Source organism: Branchiostoma lanceolatum, chromosome 11, assembly GCF_035083965.1.
Source record: "Branchiostoma lanceolatum isolate klBraLanc5 chromosome 11, klBraLanc5.hap2, whole genome shotgun sequence".
NCBI classification, from domain to species: domain Eukaryota; kingdom Metazoa; phylum Chordata; class Leptocardii; order Amphioxiformes; family Branchiostomatidae; genus Branchiostoma; species Branchiostoma lanceolatum.
Genome location: NC_089732.1, coordinates 14802106 through 14823570, shown reverse-complemented (window position 1 = coordinate 14823570; position 21465 = coordinate 14802106). Strand labels below are relative to the sequence as shown.

The 21465-nt window shown below is 38.6% G+C and overlaps 1 protein-coding gene across 1 annotated transcript; it reads left to right on the top strand.

Moving 5' to 3' along the window:
* The first annotated feature begins 1805 nt into the window (after positions 1-1805).
* On the top strand, positions 1806-17731 carry LOC136444298 (uncharacterized). The gene is made up of 11 exons (XM_066441811.1): positions 1806-2178; positions 9101-9248; positions 10172-10308; positions 11848-11983; positions 12180-12275; positions 12963-13093; positions 13650-13741; positions 14276-14432; positions 15773-15871; positions 16112-16270; positions 17235-17731. The coding sequence occupies exons 1-11, from the start codon at positions 1948-1950 to the stop codon at positions 17412-17414; spliced, it is 1566 nt and encodes a 521-aa protein (XP_066297908.1). The 5' UTR covers positions 1806-1947; the 3' UTR covers positions 17415-17731.
* Positions 17732-21465: the final 3734 nt, after the last annotated feature.

The window sequence follows — 21465 nt, the reverse complement described above, 5'->3', positions numbered from 1 at the left end:
TAGCTTCTGTGCACCGTGAAGTAGTCAGTATTGCCCTGATGAAGATGGCTGACAGCCGTCGAAACGTCGGCTCTTGTAAAATGCTTGGTTGTGAATAAAAGAACCTTGCTATTCAGTCATTGGCCAACCTGATGAAATTATTCACGGAAACACCTTATAATGTTTGGTTGAAGCTTTATCCACAAGCGTGCTACCTACAGCAGGTCCCGACCCTGGTGCTAGAAAGTATTCCATTGACAAAACAGTTTTTGGTCACTTTGATATCTAAGGCTATCAGGACTAGCCAAAACTATAATGCAACCTATCATGCAAACCGTCCCGAAAGAAAGAAAGAGGAGTAGCAACGGAAAGGATGGGAGACTAATATCAGAGAATGGACAGGCATTACACTAAGTATAACACGAAGAAAAATAGAAAACCGAGAAGGGTGGAGAAAACTGGTTGGCGTCGAAATTGTGAACAAACCAAGAGAAAAGGAAAATGGAACTGTTCATTTTACCATGATTAGATTAAGCCCAAATCGCAAACAATTTAGCTTAAAAAAACAATGCCATGTGAAGGTATAACATGTCATTTCTGAATACCTTTATTTCCCCTCTAGTATGTAAGTATCTGGTCTAATTCAAGCCAAATATACACATCGGGATAGCGGCGTTTCGGGTGACGAAGCACGTGAATGATGGTGTTCCATTTTTAGTTTTCAGTCGCAGGGAAACACGCAAATCAATACATTGTATCATTAACTCTGATGCAAGTCAATCAATCAATCACTCAGTGACGGGCATCCAATCGGAAGCTTCAACGTATGTCTAAATACCACATATACTTGCCCTGATACTTGATACACCCCGAATAAGGAAATTGAAAGACACAATTTTCTTATGATTAGGCTCAGTAGCAAAATGTTCAGAAAGGAAATGAAATGAAAGATATCAAACTCCGATACAACTAATGTTGTTGAAACTGCGAGTATCTAAGTGTCATAATTTGGTTGCATATTAAAGAGAACTTAATAGAGCTATGAAAACTGTATTGAGTGGTTCCTACTTCATCTATCGACCAGAGGGTTTGTCCAGAAGTAGTTGAAGACGAACATCACTTTTTGATTGTATTTCCCAAATATTTTTATATACGTAATTCACTATACTCAATGCTGTCGTCGGATTTACCAGGATTTATCTCAATGGACTTGAATAGCATATTTAAGTACATAATAACATGTGACAACCCTTGCATGGTATACATTGGAAAATATATCAAAGAATGTAAAGACGTTAGAAACTCCTCCAACATTGTCATCCCATACTACTACACCATATTGTATAAGATAGATTGATTAGCCTGATAGAATGTTATCTTATAATGTACCAGTGGATGCCATACATTGTACCTTGTGCAATTGTTGTTCAATTAAGTTATTACTGTATCTTTCAACCTATCTATCTATCTATCTATCTATCTATCTATCTATCTATCTATCTATCTATCTATCTATCTATCTATCTATCTATCTATCTATCTATCTATCTATCTAATATCTATCTATCTAATATCTATCTATCTATCTATCTATCTATCTATCTATCTATCTATCTATATATATCAATCTATCTATCTATCTATCTATCTGTCTATCTATCTTTCTTTCCTTCTTTCTTCCCCCTTATTACACAGTTGCTATCCGTCCACTGTTTATAACTTGAGACTTCCGAACATACAAGATCGATTCCTCAATGACTGCGGTTTTATTCCATTGATGCGGTCAAAGGTCAACCTGCGCAGACCAGATGAATGTAACCGCCACCTGGTCTTGTGAGACGTCCCTGGCAGTTATGCGCTTTTTGTTTCATCAAATGGCTGTCAATAGTGCGGCTCACTTCCCCGACGTATTATTTCATTAACCATACATCCTTTTCATTGCACTGAGGCAGACGGACTGGAAAAAACATGGGTGGCGCGCAGTCCACGGTACAGGAGGGATTCCACAGCCTGATGGAGCGGAGAGAGGCGGACGCCATGGCGGGGAGGCCCGCCAACCCCATCGGGAACTTCCGCGTGGGGGTCTCGAGGGAGATCGACCAGGATTTCACGGACTACAGCCAATACGACTTCCCGTTTGAGAACCTGGTGCTAGAGGGAGGAGGGAACAGAGGTTTGGCGTATTTCGGAGCCTTACAGGTACGATATACCGTTATTTTCTTCTTTATTTTCAAGGTTACACTGGGTGCCATCCTTCGTACGATTGAGCCAGTGGTTACTACGGAGGATGGCAACCAGGCTATTTTGCATTACGGTTGGAAATGAGTTTTTTTGCGGTGTTTTCATTGATATTGCAGCATAAAAACAATTTTTTGCGGTTTCAAAATTTCGCGGTGGGAAGGCATCGCGAAAAACAACAACCACACACTACGAATGTTTTAAGATTAACGGTACGCAGAGGGGCTGCCTGACTAATGAAAAATCGATCGCCAATTTGGCTGGTGCCTTGCTTGGTGGTCGAAAATACGGTGTTGTTTATGTAGGTAGGTTTAAGCCTGACAGGCTTTTGATAAATAAGACACTGACTTAATAATAAAGATAAAAGATTTAATTGAGTTATGCTATTTGTCGGATACGATATGGAAAAACAACAATTGCAAGGGAAATGTTGAAATTATGTCTGATCATGCTGCATAAACGTAAAAGCAAGATGTTATTATTACCGTTTGGGACACAGTGACTGCATTTACGAGCCCATGAACATAAGACATGTTTAGACAGACAATAAACACTTGAACTATACAGAGAAAACAACCAATGATATTGACAGACTCAAGTTAAAAGACTGGACCGATAGCATTTTACTAGAATAAAGGTAGGAATACATTTTCAGCGAGAAGAAATAGAGAATAAAGGGATAAAGAAAGAAGAAAGAAAACGAAAGGGAAATTCAATGAAGAAAAGGACCAAAAGGTAAGGTAACAGTGAAGTAGGATAAGAACTCTTTATGGTGTGTGTGTGTGTGGGAGCGGTGGTACCGCTTTAAATCTTAACATGGGTGTATTGCTATAAAACACATAATCCTATCCTCTTTTGAATAATTAAATACAACATGACTCCAAATTTGATTAACCTTTGCCAGCTACATATACAAAGATTAAAGACTCTATAACGAGTAATATTGTACATATTAAAGCATATGTGTTTGTTTTGATGAATGAGTTTTGAATCATCCAATGTAATTTCCCAAACGTACAATGCAATTAGAAAACCTGTTTTGAAAGTTGACCCAGATTCGCAAAGTACTAATGACGGTAAATTAGTATTCATAAGGTTACATATTGCCCCACGTGTTTTTTTTCTACTTCCATCGTACGTTTTTGTGTTGCTTCACGTTTGAGATTGTCTTTTTCTTGATCAACTAGACGAACATACGGATCTAGTCCCTCACCAATGCTTCTGGAATTGTAGATGTCCAGTTTGTGAACCTTATTTCACTTGAACAGAATTTGATTTGTTATTATTCCTCTTTATATGTATTGTGAAACTCCCTTGGCATTTTGTAGAATAACGTTAACATTATAGCAAAAGCTTGTCCCCGAAACAAATAAAGTAATCAATACCACCACTCTGTTATTTTATCCCCCTTTCCCGTGTCCCATGCCATCAATATTACTTGCACCAAAGCTGAATAATATCACGGTGTCAAGAACACTCTGATGATAAAATCAGACCATGCTGTGGTTTATAGTAGGTTATAACCTACATAACTCTTTATTACGTTCGCCAAGAAGGTTAGATATGTTTTCGGGTGCGTGTGTCTGTGTGTTTTATAACAGCAAAACTTGAAAAGTCCTGGGTGAATCCTTATAATATATGCTCCAAAAATTAAGAAACAGTTAGATTATTGGTCTCTTGGAGGATTCAAATGATACTGGGGCAGATCGTCCGGTTTTGATACCTCATTTTCTGGACATACCATGGTCATGTTTTTGGGTGGTAGGTAAATGTAGCCCTTATGCTCGTTTTCTGTGTGTGGAAGGCTTCAAAAGTTGTCAGAAGTATAACGCAACCGTCCCTCATTTTATATAGCAGCTTCTGCACGCACTAATGGATCATTACAATGTTTTTGCCGAATGGTTGATCAGCAAAATGCTACTTAGAAATAAAAATAGGATTGCGATACAAGAGGCCAACCTTCCTTTTTCAAATACTAGGAGGCCCAAACCACTGCCTTTGTCAGCCCAAGATCTTTCTAGGATTTTGGTTTGGTGGCCATGCATTTTAAATTAAGATAAAAAGATACAAAACCCGAAAGTTCCGCTACAGTACCATGATAGGCCGCTAAGGGCCGGCCCAAAATCAACTCATCCTGAGGCCTAATCAAGAACTAAGTACATATCAAATATCAACACAATCCATCGATGCATTCTTGAGTTATTCAAATCACAGACACCAAACACACACCAACCCAAACCAAAAACTGTACCTTCTGGCGAAGGTAACAAGTAAACCTAATCCCTAACGACATAGTTACAGTTCGTTAGATTTCATCAATTCCTAACAGCTCACCCATCAATAGGGCTTTGAAAAAACAGCATCGCCTAGACTGTGCACGTTGAATACTCAAACATTCATAAAATAGTTTATAGGTAGTATATAATTCTGACTCAATGGATAAGATGGTTATCATAAATCAGCAGCAATATTTGCCATAAAAAGGGCAGCAATATTTTTGGTATATATCTATGTCCCTTTTTTAAATAATTTATTTCAGAATTGCCATAACACGTAAGCGTTGGTACTAGGGTTCATTGTACGCTCGTCGCTTGAACAACGCGCTCGGAGAGCTGTTCATGCATCGGTCTTCATCAGGAGGTATAACGGATAATGTTCGTATTCAATCCATGTTGGTATAAAAAGCTGCATCAACGTAAGACAGCAACAACGTAACGATAAACAGAATTAGCATTGACGCATCAAAGAATTGATGAATAAGAATATCATTAGGATCCTTAGACTGTTATTTTTTCACATCTGGACACTCCCGATATGATGATGATCTAGGCATTGTCACTTAAAACGATAATCGTGTGGGAGTTTGTTTCAAATTTCCATACAGATTTCAAGGTCTAACGTAATGACACTCTTAAATTGATATGAACGTTAGAATACCGATATGTAAATCTAATGCACACATGTATTGCACGACGAGTAATCAGGTGTTGAAATGCTGAAGAGTAGATAACGTAAAACGGAAGACCCTTTCGATGGCCCCGATGCGATGTTATCGGTTATACGTTATACGGACACAAAGCCCAGAAATTATCACCAACATTATCATGGAGCCTATTTGACTTGCTGTGAGGTTTTTAGCATCAGTGCCAATAGAATCGTCACGTTCATTAAATTTGCAGTCCCGTAATCCAGGATTTACCCGTACCTTTGGGACATTTAGGACCATTAACGGCCCTGGAAATTTGCCTATCGTCCACTATAGGCTTGCAAAATAAATTGGAAGTTAGTCTATAGCGCCTTTGGTGGATTACGATACACAAGAACTGGACAATGCATTATAACCATACATATTGATTTGTAACTATGCTATCGACATTGACACTAAACAAAAGTATCTAATGCATCTATTCATTTGTTCACTCTGCACTATAAACAATGTATAAGTTGATTTTCTAGAAACAAAGCTATGCGACTAAAAAAACAAACATTCTGTGACTCTTGATTTGATCTTCACGTAATGTTATTTACATTATTGCCCCGATCGATTTTGTTCGACTACATTCGCTTTGTGCCAAACATATATTCCAATCCCATACTTTATCTTTGCTGTAATCTAATCGTCATTTTTCATCCAATGCCAGCAGCATAAGCATGTGTGGTTAACAAGTGAATAAATTTGCCACCACTTTTCTTATATTACATGACTCTTGTATTTTAAGGACGCCGGTCTTTCCCCTACTGTCTGTTTGCTTGTCTGCAACTCGTCTAAATTTCAGCCACACATATTAAACCAAAAGTTAGTTCAAACTTGAGGCAAAGTCTTTGACAGAAATATAAATATATATTCCCCGCGATTTTATTCCTGCATGCCCACAGTTGATATGCTTCGATGAACAGTGTCCCCTGCTGCCTGGCTCTTTACCGTCGCCATCAATCAACATGGCGGTCTTGAAAATAATAGCCGTCCCCACCCTAATAGTACGGGTCATTGAGCAATGGCAGAATGGTGTCAAGCTGACAAATTTGGGCTTCAGGCTAAATTGTGTCACTGAGGAATAGTAATACGGCTAACAGCCATCACCATAACATTGAAGGTGAATAGATGAACTTTTACATTTATACAATGGTTTTATTGTTGTCGAAATATTCCATTGTCCAACAGCCTGCAGCCATACATGGCTGAATTGATGTACAGACATCACAACAGCTCTGTTCCACATTAATGATGCGGTACATACGTTAAAATTATGAATACAACCACATTATAATAATTCAAGTGTAGCTTAACAATATAATCTTAAGTTTAAAACGTTTAAAAACTATAATTGTACTTGTAGCATTCGCAGTACGTACTATAAAGTAGGTTTCGCAGGATTGTCGAAGGGCACAGGGTATTGACTAAGTTTACATGTAGGAGGCGCTATCGTCTAGTAGAGCGAGGAATTTAACAGTCTGGCAATATGTGGGATACTGCTATTGTGGAAGCGAACAGTTCTAGTCAAGGTGTCATGGTAACAAGTTGATAGCATTTAAAGCACACCACTAACATTTGCTGACTGTTGAATCCATGGGGGAAATCTTGACGCAGTAGAGATTGCACGTTAAGTACTCTTTCTATCTTCACATTTAATTCCAAGCCCAGGCACTCAGATATTTCTCTCGTGGGTACAATTTACATTACGTGCTCATAACATTGAATAAAGAGCAAAAACTATAAATGCTCCGGGGCCGAAAGAAGGCTACTTTCTTCCCAATAGATTCACAAGGGACTTTACCGCAGGCAAAAAGTTTAAAAGCTTTAACGTCATGCAGACTTCCATTGGGCTGCAAGTTAAAAAGTTTAAAAACAAAATTCTATTTCGTACAACATATACTGGCTTTAGCTTACTAGCTCTTTACAGCATAAGCAAATCCCGATAACTGCATTACTGTATTGTACAATGAGGCTTTTAATCGACATAGATATATTAGTATTGACGTTTTACTGTTCAATGGTAAGCGAATATGTCATTGAACAGTTCGATATTGGTACTAAATTACATTATTTAAAGCCTTATCCTATAAAAACAGACATGCAATCAAAATATATATGGTTAGGTATTTTCCCTTGATATTGAGGTATTGAGGCAGTGCCAATTACGTACTCCCTTGATTTGGCGACGATTAATGTCTCATAAAAATATGGAATAGAAATATGTCAGTTCCAAAAACATGCTCGAATATTTCTAAATACATTCATGAAAACAATTATTCAACATTGCTTCAACCACGGTTCAAGAAAAACATTTGAAGACATTCCGCATTGGATATATATACACAAAAAGGTAATTCATTCCGGCACAGTAACTGTAAATATGATATGCTTGTTAATAAATTCAACTATGTTACAATATTCTTTTATACCAACTTTGTGAGATTATTCTAGATCTAGAATACTTTGAAGAGGCGAAGTGTACAGTTTTCCGGCAGGGTTATTTACATGTTTACGAGTGGGACAAACTTCAATCTGGCAAACTGTAACGCCGTTTTATATTAAATGTAAAATTACTCAATATACATCCGTGAATAGTTTCATCTGGTTGGCAAGTCACTGAATAAAACAGACTCTTTTTACACAACCAAGAGATTTATTCCACCGACGTTTCGGTGACCATCTGTCACCTTCTTCAAGGCAACTCTGACTGGTTCACATAGCAATGCAGCATAGGTGTTGCTGCTTTTACATATCAATGAGATGCAATCCCAAACGCAAAGTATTTACATATGTACAATCACAGAGGATGACATCATGTCATTTACTCAATGTACAATTTATTCAAACCTGTCCAGGAGCGCACTCGGGAAAGCCACCATTTTAAATACCAGACCATCTACGCCCGTACAGACACATGCATTTTTTTTTCCACATACAATTTCTGATTGGAACGCACTACCTGGCCCGGTCGTATTGTCTCCCTTAGGCGGGGACCTCCTCCCTCCTACATTGCCCCTGACGACCGCAGGGTCATCTGGTGGGCAAACCTAAATTGAAGATGAAGTAAACTTCTAAACACCTCTGAAACAAAGAATTTGTCAATTTTGTAACTTGAATAAGGTAAATGATGAAGTCCACCTTATTGTAGATTGTAGTTTATATAGCAACGATAGAAATGTTTTGTTTCATTATATTAAGTGAACGTTTCCACACTTTCAATTTTTGTCTAATATTGAGAAATTCCATTTTTATTATGCGTTCTCACTATACAATATTAAACAAGTCCATTTCAACTTATATTTCTAACATAACATAACATAACATAACATAACATAACATAACATAACATAACATAACAAAGAGACGAGAGAAAGCCGAACCTATGAATTAGAGAAGTTTTAGAACCATTGTTTTAGATTAGTATTAGAAGTCCTGTCAGTGTCATTATATGAACGTTACCATGTATTTTGTATCTGTATGCCTCTACTTAGTCCGATAGGGCATGAATGTACAATAAAGGTTATCATACTTGTAAATACTGCATGTCAAACAAAGTAGAAGACGAAACACATTTATGTCAAGTTGCCCATTCTACGACCACGAAAGAAATGAGCGGTTTAAAGAGACCGCTATTTTCCATCCTAATTTCTCCACGTTTTCATACGAAAAGAAAACTACTCTCCTCTTAACATCACAAAACCCACATATTACAGAAAAAGTGGGTTCATTCGTCTCTCACTGTCTCGGAAAAAGAAGCCGAATCCAATAAGTTAGAACTTAGTGTCAGTATCTAAGACTAGAGTAGTCAAATGCTATTGTTATTACATGTACATGTACCTGCAAGTAGCCTACGTTCAGGAAATTGCAATAAACTTTCATTAATTTACCAATTAATGATATTTCGAAAAGATTCTTGAGGAGGCGGGAATATGGAGGAACATCAGACGTTTCTCCGGCACGAGTGCTGGCGCCATCACGGCAACCTTCCTGGCCATCGGTATGAGTACGAACGAGGCCAGGGACTATGTTGACCAGGACATGCGCAAAGTCTTCATAGGTATGTCCTAACGTAATATACATGTATACAGATAGGTATATACATAAAAAAATGTTTGGACATCAGAACAAAAAATTCAAGCAATGTATAAGTATACTACACGTGAAATTACGATATGTTGCTCTTTCCCATATGTGATTGTGTGTAATCAAACTTATTTGTATGCACCTATTCCTTTGTATGTATGTATAGATGTAGCAGACCTTACGAAAGTCGCTGTGCTTTTGTTGTGTCAATAAAGATCTCTCTGTATGAAACTTCAGGCATTTAAATCAAGTAGTCTGTTTAACACAAACTCTCAACAGACAGAAACGTTTAACGTTTATTGTGTCAATACGCCATGTGTGTCCATACTGTTGTAGTCATAGTTTTTAGAACAGACTAGCATTGTGGTATTGATTGTTTTATCAGTGTTGCCATACACTGTACCATGTACAATTGTCGAGCAAATAAGTTAATTCATTCATCCATGTCTGAAAGAAGTCTAACCTATTTGATATTAGTTAAGATTTAGAGTGAAAATAGTCATTTTGTTCCTTATTCACCGCTTTTTGTGCTGTTACTATCACTTAGCCAAAAAGAGTTACTCAAGCAACTGGATAAGATCGATTTTGAAACAGACGTTTCAGGCAGCATCCGCTGTCTTTCGTCAGTAACTAATGCTAGGACTGGGAAACCAGTTTTTTAAACAAAAAGTCTGAATAGATATGTAAAAATATGTAAAGAAATATTAAAAAAAAACTGGTTTCCCAGTCCTATCATTAGTCACTGACGAAAGACAGCGGATGCTGTTTGAAACGTCTGTTTCAAAATTTTATCCAGTTGCTTGAGTAACTATTTTGGGCATGTCTAACCTTCATCAACGTACTTGCACTTGTAAAGAGCTTGCAATAAACGTTATCATATAATATTTTGTACTGCAGATCATGGCTGTGGATATTTCAGCCTTCTGCCGAACCTGATCTCCGGTTATGGCTGGAATAAAGCGGAGTCGTTCATGATCTGGCTCGGAGGCGTCCTGAAGGAAAACACCGGAAATGCTGACATCACTTTCCTGGAGGTAAGGACCACCTGCATCTTTCCTAAAATACCTTACACAAATGTCACTGGCATTTTTGAAACAGAACAAGGGACAAGAAATCCATTAAGTATAAATGTCAACAGTCGAAGACCCACAGTAATGTAGACAATAATATCTCGGATTGAATTGCTTATCAACATAATAGCTTACTTCAGTGAAATGGTTAGAACATTTTTGCAACTAAGTTATCTTGTGTAAAATAGAAAAAGAACTTCATTGCGCAACAAATGTAACGGCTACAATGTATGGCAATTTATCACATTACAAAATAAAAGCTCTCTTTGGTCATTCCATGGCTGAAATATGTTAGAAACAGTGGGGTGATATCGTGGGAACATAACGCAAATGTAGTCAAGACGTCTCTGCATTCTAATTTTTTAATCAACATTTAACGGCTGGTTTCAGCAGCGTGTTATGCTGCCTAGCTTGTCCGCCAACAAATTACAATGTAGTCTTGGTGCAGTAACATCCTAGGAGATATAAGGTCTGGAAAAATATGAATATCCTTCTTTAGGTCTCACACTTACACTTAACCATCCCGGAGAGAATTCGTAGCGATATTATTTAAGTACTAACGATTCTCTGTGAAATATCCTGACTACCTTCCGGGGCCCAGCCCATTCTGAAATGATTTCCAAGTCAGATCTGATTTAAGGTTACCTCAGCTGGGAGTTGCGTTGACAGGACTCTATATTCCCATCAAGATTTCTTATTAGTCTAGTTTTTCTCCCAGTGACCCGTTCCTTAATGCCATTTGACGAAAGGAGGACAACCGCCAAGGGGCATAGGACTTTCTAGAATTCATGAATTTCCTGAGTGTCCAAGTTCATTTAACGCGACTGGCAGTGGCAGATGACTAGCTACTTTAGCGATTTCTTCTACAAGTTGTTCTTCAAGATATATATCAGTTAGGACGGATCAGACTTTGGTTAAGAATTCAATTAACATACAATCTTCCAATCTGATGAAACCAATTACGTAATACATATGATTATGATAAATGTTCTCTTGCAGAATTATGTCCGGTGGCTTATTGTACAAAGTAAAAAAAATGGAGAACATACCACTAATGTCTAATTAACTATAAGGTACAGCGGTTACTATTCCGGGGTTTAATGCTACTGAGACAATGCTGAATTATCAATTTCACTCACTCACTCATGACCCCCGCCGTAGGGGCGTCATGACAGCCAGCCGCAATGATCCGTGCCCATCATATTCTGTCCTCGGCCTCCTTGATCAGTTGTGCTGATCAAGTGCTATTATTAATTTAGATTTGATTTGATTTGGTTTATTCGCACATGTTAAAATCATTTTGTATTACAAAAAAGAACAAGAAGAAAATATGCGTGCTGGGGGAAGAAAAAATGCCATAATGGCTTATACAAGGTCTTCCCTCATCTAAATTAACAAAAAAATAACATAGATCTAACAATTCATAACATAATTATAGTAGTAAATGGTAACAATAACAAAACTACATTTACTACACTGTAACTGTCAATTGCATTATTCCAGTTGTATGAGACCTTCCACACTGAGCTGGCCATCGTGGTGTTCAACTTGAACTACATGACGGAGATGTATTGCCACGTGAAGACCACGCCAGACATGTCTATCAGGAAGGCTGTCCGGATGTCCATGGCCATACCTGGTATGTGCAACCGACTCTAGCAAAGATAACACGCTCTATATAACAATCGTACACTTCCTTTTTATTCAGTAGTGACTTACCTACCTAATGAAACTAGATCTAATACGTATTAATCTGCCTAATAACTGATCATTCGCACCACGCTGTTATGGATGTAGAAACTCTCGATAAATAAACCAATATATTTTCTTCCTAGGTCTGTTCCAGTGTGTAAAATTTAAGCAGTTCGAGTTTGAGGACGTCTTCATTGACGGCGGGTTCGGCTGTAACTACCCCATCCATTGTTTCGATGGTAAGTCAACGGTTATTTCGCGATTTATCATCAGCTATGATTTATATATGATTATCTTTAGTCCTCATTATCGTGATTGAGTTAAGTTAAGTTTAAGTACATTAAGTATTATGGCATTGATGAAGGTAAGACATTTAGGTGATAAATACGCAATAAAACAGATATTCATTGACATAACAAGCACCTGGGTAGATTTTGGAAATTAACGGAAAAATTGTCTACACTTCAGATACTTATCAATTCAATTAGTTTTTAGTTTCAAGCTATTTAAACTAGAGATCTGTTCAGTTGTCATTGATGAGAGGTAAAGGAATGCAAGCTGAAGTGTCGGACCGTTTCAAAACTGTACCTTGCACGCCAAAAATACTTTCTCAAGTAACTGGATAACATTTTGAAACAATCAGACGTTTCAGATACCATCCGCTATACCTTGTACGCATTATGACTTGCCTTTAAATTTGTGTTGTTATTTTCGTTTATTCGTTTATTATGATACCCTTTAGTCGTATCACAACTAGTCTTAACTTACGAATAACTGGTGGATATCCTTTTTGAAGCGGTCGATGATTTGATGTTGGGTGGCAAAGTATTCCATAGATTGATGGCCCGGCAGAAACCGGTTCGCTTTTTGCTGTTAGCTTTTGATTTAGGTAATCTTGATTAAAAAACATTCATTCTGTCCCACAGGATGGTGGCTGTGTATGGAGAGTGACAGCGCCTTCATTAACAAACTCCACGATTTGGAGGACGTCCAGACCCTCATGCAGAAATCCGAGCGTTTCGGAACCTACAACGAACGGACGTTCGGTATTTTGTTGGTGAGCTAACACCTCCAAATATCTTTTGCTTTCTGTTAAAATTTATGATTAAAATGCTACAATAGTCTACATGTATATGCTTTCTTCCAATAAAAAGTAAAAAGACGGTAATGTACAAAAATAATCATTTGAAGGTCATTTGATTCAAGAGTCATATTTGCGATCGTCGCTTTTGTTTGGATGAATGTTCTTACTTTTGCAGAGTACCTAGCAATGCATTACTAACTCCGTGAAAATGGAGGTATTGGTTTTAGTGTCTGTGTCTGACTGTCTGTTTGTATTCCCGGATATTTTTGGACTTAAGAAGCTCGAAATGGATTGTGATGGCATTTGATACGTGGGTAGGTCTTGAAAAGACGAAGCTCAAACTCATTTTGGGAATCTTGGCGGATGTCCTTGGCACTGCAAAAAAACATCCGTTTTTTAAAAATCTTTTGTCTTTTGTTTATGTCATCTTTTGTTATAGCAATTCGTTAGTCAAAAATGAAAATCAATTTGTATTCTCTGTTGGCTATGAGGTGCCATTTGACGCCATGTAATACTCTTATCCTCACAGTATTCGGACACCGATCCTGAGTTCTTGGAGTACGAGCTCAACTCCCGTTTCGACGGCAAGAAAATGCCGAGGCCAAACAGCAAACTGGCAAAGTGAGTGGCACAGTAGATACAAGGGAAAGGGCTTCATTGGGGGATTGCATCTATCTATCTTACATTTTCACATATCGTGATTCGTAATTCTATCTATCGTATTTATGTATTCAGCTTTTTATCTATTCTTCTATCTATCCACATATTTAATCTGTCAGTATATTCATCTTAAATTCTGTTTGACATAAACCTATATTTAACTGACACAAAATGCAGAAGAAAAGCACTGTTAAATCTAGACGATAAACATGCTATATACTGCGTTCATCCGCCAAAAATAATTACTCACAAGCAACTGGATTAAATTTTGAAAAAGTCAGACGTTTCAGACAGCATCGCATCCGAGTGATATTTTTGGCGAATCTATCACCTGGATGTCTAACCTGCATCAACATAGATCGTTCATCCTTTATTTATAGTTCATCGCATTTAATGAACTATACACATGCCGCAGATCTGTTTGATGGTAATTGACAGAATATCTTCATCATCTGACCGACGAAACATTTATTTCTTCTCTGTCTGGTGCATTAGGAAGTACACGGACTCAGAGCGGAAGAAGGAAGAGTCGGCGCGGGTTAAACGCGAGGTTCTCCAGGCCGCGGACAAGTTCCTGACGGCGCTGAGAGAGAGTAACCTGGACAAGAACGACACCATTGACAAGACGGAGCTGGAACGGGCTTTCAGGAAGGTAAAGTCTCACATAGTAACACACAGACGACCATGGACTCCAAATCTTCCCCAGACCACGATTGGGAGGGAGTAAGGTTGTAAGGAAGGTCATCTTTGGTTTGTAGTTGGTCGGCAAGGTTTCCTACTAGTTTCTAAAAGTCATCTGCGCCCACAAACTTTAAATTAAGAAAATAAGTCAGGAAAAGTCATATCTTGCTTTGATGTGATCAGAAGAGTTAACTTAAGCTAGAGTATGATGGATCTGTATCTGTATCTATATAGCCGGTATAACTGCCATTCCGCGTAACACACCAGCTTCGCAGGCACGCGGCGCAGCAGCAGCTGGCTATATTACGCCGAACGACCTGTCACGTCTAACCTTTGCATATTTAACTGCATGCATTGTTTAAAGCTGTCGATAATAAGGATGCTTCCAAGGTACTTGGTTGCAATGGATTCTAGGCTACTCCCGACCAGGCGCCGACGTTGGTTGAGGAGTGGTCAGGAGCAAAGTTAAATGAAGGTCATGAACGTGTGACATACCTGGGGCTTAATGCACTTATAATTGTGCTCTTTTTCGTAGTGTTAAAACTTTCCCAACACAAAATGTACGCCTATAACTTTTTAACTGCCCTACTGCAATCGTTTCTCAGAATTCAATTAAGTGACCATGCAGTAAGCAATATTTTGGATCACGGAAAATCTTAATATGCCACTCTTATCTCTAATTGTATTATCTAGGTTTACACAAACTAACGTTACAAAAGTCGTTTATTCATTATCGTTTTCTTGAACAAGTGTTACAGCAGACTGTAGATCTATAATGTGCCATTGTTACAGTCTGTCTGTGTACTGCGTACCGGTGCTGTACCGTAATATTGATTAGGTACAGGTCCAAAATACCGGATCATGAAGTACCGGTACTGTACCGATATAAATTTACACTATTAGTAAGTATATATATGTGCTTATTTTGTGACTGATCTCCTGACCCCATTGCCTCATGCAAAACAACCGTAACCAAAGTGACACCTTGGAACAGCGTAACTAATATGCAACAGATTATTCAGGCAGACCGGGAGTTTTTATAGCAAGGTCAAGAGAGTTTTGCGGTAGGAAACCTAGTTATGTTCTTTGAATAAAGATACTGACAAGCTGAAAACAGTTTATTCATGTTTCTGTCATTATTGAAGATGTTCAGAAAAACACATGTTAATTTGTAAAATTGTTCAGGTACAGGTCCGGACCTGAACCTGAACCTTAGTACCGGTATCGGTACCTGATGTTACATTTAGGTACGCAGCCCAAGTTATAGAATATTCCTGATACTATATTCAAACATTGTTTGTTTCTGCGCAGAGACACCTGTTTACCCCGGAAGACGCCCGTCTCCTGTTCGGAGAAGGTGTGAACATCGATGACGTGTTCTACATGCTGGACGTTGACGGCGACGGCCAGGTAGGATTACCTGTCAATCAACTGTGATCTCATTAAATTAAATTTAAAAAAAACAAAACTAGAAAGGCAGCATTCGCAAGCGAATACATGTTAACCTTTACAGGTCTAGTCTAACAAACTACAGCTCTGTTGATATATTTCGGTCGAGCGAGGGCGCCAACGTGTCGCGGGGCCAGTGAGATAGGTGCTTTACTAACACTTTCGTTACTAAAATGTAATTGTTTCCCCATTTCTTCCTAGATCACGTACAGAGAGCTGGTTAACTACCTGGAGACCAAAGGTGTTCATCTCTTCTCTAAGTACCTGGGGTACCAGCGGCGTAACATTGAGAACGTCGGCGACTTCCTCTTCCAGCTGCAGGCCGCGCAGATGATGATCTCAAAACGCCTTTACGTTGAGGTAAAGTTTAAAAAAATAATATTCGTGAATAAAAATGACTCTTTTTACACAACCAAGAGATTTATTCAACCGACGTTTCGGTGTCACCTTCTTCAAGGCAATTCTGACTGGTTCACATAGCAATGCAGCACAGGTGTTGCTGCCTATACATATTAATGAGATGCAAACGCAAAATATTTACATATGTGCAATAACAGGGGATGACATCACTATGCGGTCCCAAACGTACAGAAGTGTAACACATACACAACTATATATATATATCGATCAAAAAACAATGCAACGATTATCCTCTATTTCTGAAGGATGCCGTCTCTTGGTTACGTAAAAAGAGTCTCTTTATTCAGTGACTTACCAACCTGATGAAACTATTCACGGAAATCATATCCATGTTTACGTTAACTTTATAGACAATACCTTTGTTCTGTGCTAGAACTTGCATTCATTTTGTTTCTAGAAGTGCCACAGTGACTACTGACTTCAAATACGTATGTCTAAAATACCTGATCTATGCTGGAGAATTGAAAAACGTATTGGGATTGTTTTAAGACATACCAATGCCTACAATTGGATGATATACGGAGAATTTATTCGGACGTTTTGAGTGCATGAGATCGGGGAACTTTACTACCTACAACAATGACTATCAAGGCCGGAAATTTGTCATTTGTAATGCAAACTACGTATATCCACCGAAAGTGTGCCTTTGCATTTGTACGACTTTTATATAAAATTATACTAATCTTATGTAAAACATACGAATTGGATGCGACAACGTACCACGATAAGTATAAAGATACATACGAGTTTGTATTAAAAAATGCTACCGTATGAAAAACAGACGTTAGTTCAAACCGGCTTACCGCTACCTTTCCAAGATGTGCCCATTTTCAAAAAATACGAATTTTTTTTTTCAACATAAAACAACATCTAAGACACCATTGATCTATGTTGTTTTCTACAGAAAAGAGACGCTGACAGAACCATCGGGGTCGACACAGACTACGTCGACACGGCGGACTTTGACCTCGAAGCTGAGGACAAGCTGTTTCTCATCGAGGTAAGAAAACTTAATACTAATATAACCCTCTATCGTTGGGGATCTTGTCGTCCCTTACTTTTCGACAAGGCCACAACAACATGATGCTCAGTGGACTTGCTGTCCTTTAGTACAGTGGGCTTTGTGTTCATTGGTATCGACGTCAAGGTCACAACACCACCACATTAATAGCTTCCATCTGTCACACCCACACATCAGCAAAAAAACACATCCTTCTGGTCGAAATGGTCTCACCCAACCCAAAACTAAATAGGCTTTACTATCGCAAACCTGTAATTACATAACATGTGGGCAAATCTTGAAAAATATGCCACCATTGACCACAGTGTAATCACGTTAAGAATGACACAAATCTATAATTGCCTTGATGGATGGATGGATTGGTATTGAACTTTGAAACAAAACCAATTTCTTCACGGATATAAATGACGTTTGTAACGATATCAGGGTACGCTTATTCGAATCTATGAGGGAGGATTTAATAAGGGAACGACCCCGTTATCTGTCTTTGTTAAGATGTCTGTAAACATTGAATCTATCTTAGGCCAAGTGATTTTTCTTTGGTATCGTTTTATGTATTGCACCTATAGTGCCTCCACTACTTTTGGCAAGGTCACATTTGTCTAATGCTAATCTGTCTAATATAATACCAATACATATACATATAGTGAATATACATACTGAATATACTAATATGTAATACTAATGTATCTGTATATTTTGATATACAGTGTAATATATTTTTGATGCACAAGATATTCCTTCTTCATCCATTCAATTTCTCCTCTTAGCCATGAACTCACAGCTCCTATTTTCCAGCTTGAATCTCTAAGTATTCTCTTCTTGTGTTTTCATTTTTTTTTCAACAGCAAGGAAAGAGAGGGTGTCGGGCCTTCCTGAAAAACTATGTAAAAAAATTCAAACTCAGGCCGCGCGGAGAAGCTCCTCGCACCTCGAGAAAACCTCTCCGGCGACCTGGTCCCGAACCTTCTTCTACCTCTTCAAGACATCTTCCTAATGTCTCAGACTCTTCTGCTGATGTGCAATCTTCTTACACTGCAAGATATGACTTCGTTGATGACTCCAGCGGTGCGGTTCCGAAGAGAACGCATTTTGCAGCAAGTCAAAGAGAGTCCATTCAGCAAACTGAGGATACCACCGAATGATGCTACACCTCGATTGCTTTGCCCTTCTTGTTAACTATGCCAAGAGTTCTCATCAACAGCTGAGCTTTCCTATCTACGTTTCTACGATACGTGGATACTTTATTCACTCTACATGAACTTGCATTCTCTGTCACTTAGGTGCAATATATACTGTATAAAGGGGCCGATCAGAAGTATAATTATATCATGGTCCTTCTTATCAAAACATCTTCACCTCATAGGGTGATAGGTGGTTCGTCCCTCACAGAAGAGAATTAAATATTTCTTCCGTCTCAATCTAGGAGAAAAATGTACAAAATCAAACAGTGAATTACTTACAATGTGTATACAGTCAGGATCCAGCAATACGACATAAAGTAATTGATAATGTATGGCCAAACATCAGTGCAAGAAAAGTTGCATTTTACCACACTCCTCAATGCAATAAATATACCTATAAGAGAAAGAAAGGCAGCTTGCCAAATTACTCGAAATAGTAACAGTTATATATACCAGTTATGCCCCCACTGGACCCGTGGCACGCTGACGGCGTCGCTGCGGCCGATCGAATTGACAAAGCACTCAAAGAATTTCATCGACAAAAAAACGAATCTTTTTAAGCTTTGAGTGTTTTGTTGTCTTTTTTGGCCATAGTTGAACGTTTTGAATGATATTCCCATTATTTATAAAGTCAAGGGTAATACAAATCCAGTTTAGGCCGCCAGCGTGCCGCGGGTCCAGTGAGAGGGGGATTTAGCAATGATATGATAAATTTTCTTTTTGGTTCAGCGTAGATTTCTGTGTTTATTTACTGTTTTGTTGGGATGATGCACTCTTCCAGCAAGGCAAGCGGGGTGCTCGGGCCTTCCTACGGGAGTTCGTACGGAACAACAACATGCGGCCTCGCGACTCCCAGCGGAGGTCGTTCCTGAGGCAGACCTATGCGGGCAGACAGAACTCGACAGCGGGCGGCAAGCCTTCCTCTCGGCCCGGCTCCAGGCGTGGCAGCTTCGACTTCGGGAACTGATGAAAACCAGATTCCTTCACACTGCTTTCCGTGAACAGTATGACAAACCGTGATCTCCAAGCACGTCTATCGGTGGCAAAGACCGTATCCAACTGGCAAAAGGAGTTTCAATTGCCAAAAAAAAACAGGCCAGGTTCCGGTGAACCCGGCGGGCCGACATGCAACATGGCCCGCCAGCGCTCCCGGCATTCATCGGCGTTAAATGTCGAACAGAGAAGAGAAAGTTAAAATTAGTGTCACAAGGCTTTGTTAGCATGTAAAGTAATATTTAGAAGTATGATATATGCAAAATTATTAAACCAAGTTTGATAAGCCCTAATTTGGGGCGAGTTGGTAGTGAATAGTTGGGGCGAGTTGGACTTGGGGCGAGTTGACCTGTTATCCCCAAAAAATTCCTTTTACCAGTTGGAGACGGTCTTTGCCATCGATGAATTAGCTTGGAGATTAGGGAAACCATACAGAAACAAAGCGAATTCGTGTTTAACATTGTTCTGCTTTGCGTTATAAGTTGCACAGAACGGTTTAACATTGTGGCACAAAATGAGAAAAATAATAGTTTAATACGCTTCAAATGTACGGATTTGTAATCATTTTTTTTTACTTCCTTGTGTAGGTATAGCTAAAATACTTTGATCAAGATAGATGTAAATGTTTTACAGTGCCTTGCTTGGCTGTCACATGTAAGTATGATATTGTTGTTGTCCCCCAAAAGCTAATATAAAGCAAGTGTGTGCAATATATATATATATACATATAGGATAGTGCTGCGTACGTAAACGTAACATCAGGTACAGGTCCGGACCTGTACCTGTACCTGAACAATTTGAAAAATTAACATGTGTTCTTCTGAACTTCTTAAATAATGTCAGAAACATCAATAAGCTGTTTTCAACTTGTCAGTATCTTTATTCAAAGAACATAACTAGGTTTCCTACCGCCAAACTCCCTTGGCCTTGCTATCAAAACTCTCGGCCTGCCTGATGAATGATCTATTGCATATTATTTACGCTGTTCCAAGGTATCACTTTCGTAACGTTTGGTGTTGCATGAGGTCAGGAGATCAGTCACAAAATAAGCACACATTTGGTGTAAATTTATATCGTTACAGTACCGGTATTTCATGATCCGGTATTTTGGACCTGTACCTAATCAGTTTTTACGGTACAGAACCGGTACACAGTACCGGTTCGCAGCACTAATATAGGACTATGTAGCTTAGCTTATTTTGCATTGTGTGAATATTTATCAATTGAAAGCAGATGCTAGATGTTTCAGGAAATTGCAATGCTTTATTCTGGGCATCATTTCAAATTTCTTCTTGCTATAGTCCGTAGTGCTAACTTTGTAAGCTTGTAAGCTTTGTAAGTTAGTCTTGAGAGAATACTTTTTGGCATGATTTCATTGTTGACACAAAACACTGTGTATTAAAGGCACCCAAAGCATTTTATGAGACTTGAAAACTGAAAAATATTCTAGTTGCTGTAATCTTTCTGAAATTGACAATTAATGCCATTGTTTACCACATTTGCGTTCGGATTTCTTATAAAAAGTGCGCAAAAACGGCACAAAAACAATCTACAAAATTAATGTACATGGTGATCTTTTAGTTTCACGCGCCTACTGTAAATACTGTAGATACCATAGCCCCGCCCACCTCCGTCAAAACGTAGAAATGCAAAATTAAAACATAAAAATGCAAACATTTGACGGACATGCAGTCACCCTCTCATTGGTCGAACCGCTAATTGTGATGGACAGTCAGGATCAATCTATTAGGGCTTGGATTTTCTATCAGTTCTCACCACACAACGACGTCGATATGTAATGGTATAGTGTTATTGAAACTTACTATGTGTAGTAGGAATGACTAGAAATTTCAGTTTTTTGATTCAAGTTTCAAACCTCATAAAATGCTCTGGATGCCTTTAATTTTTGAGGTGTTGAAGAGACCCACTTCTAAAAC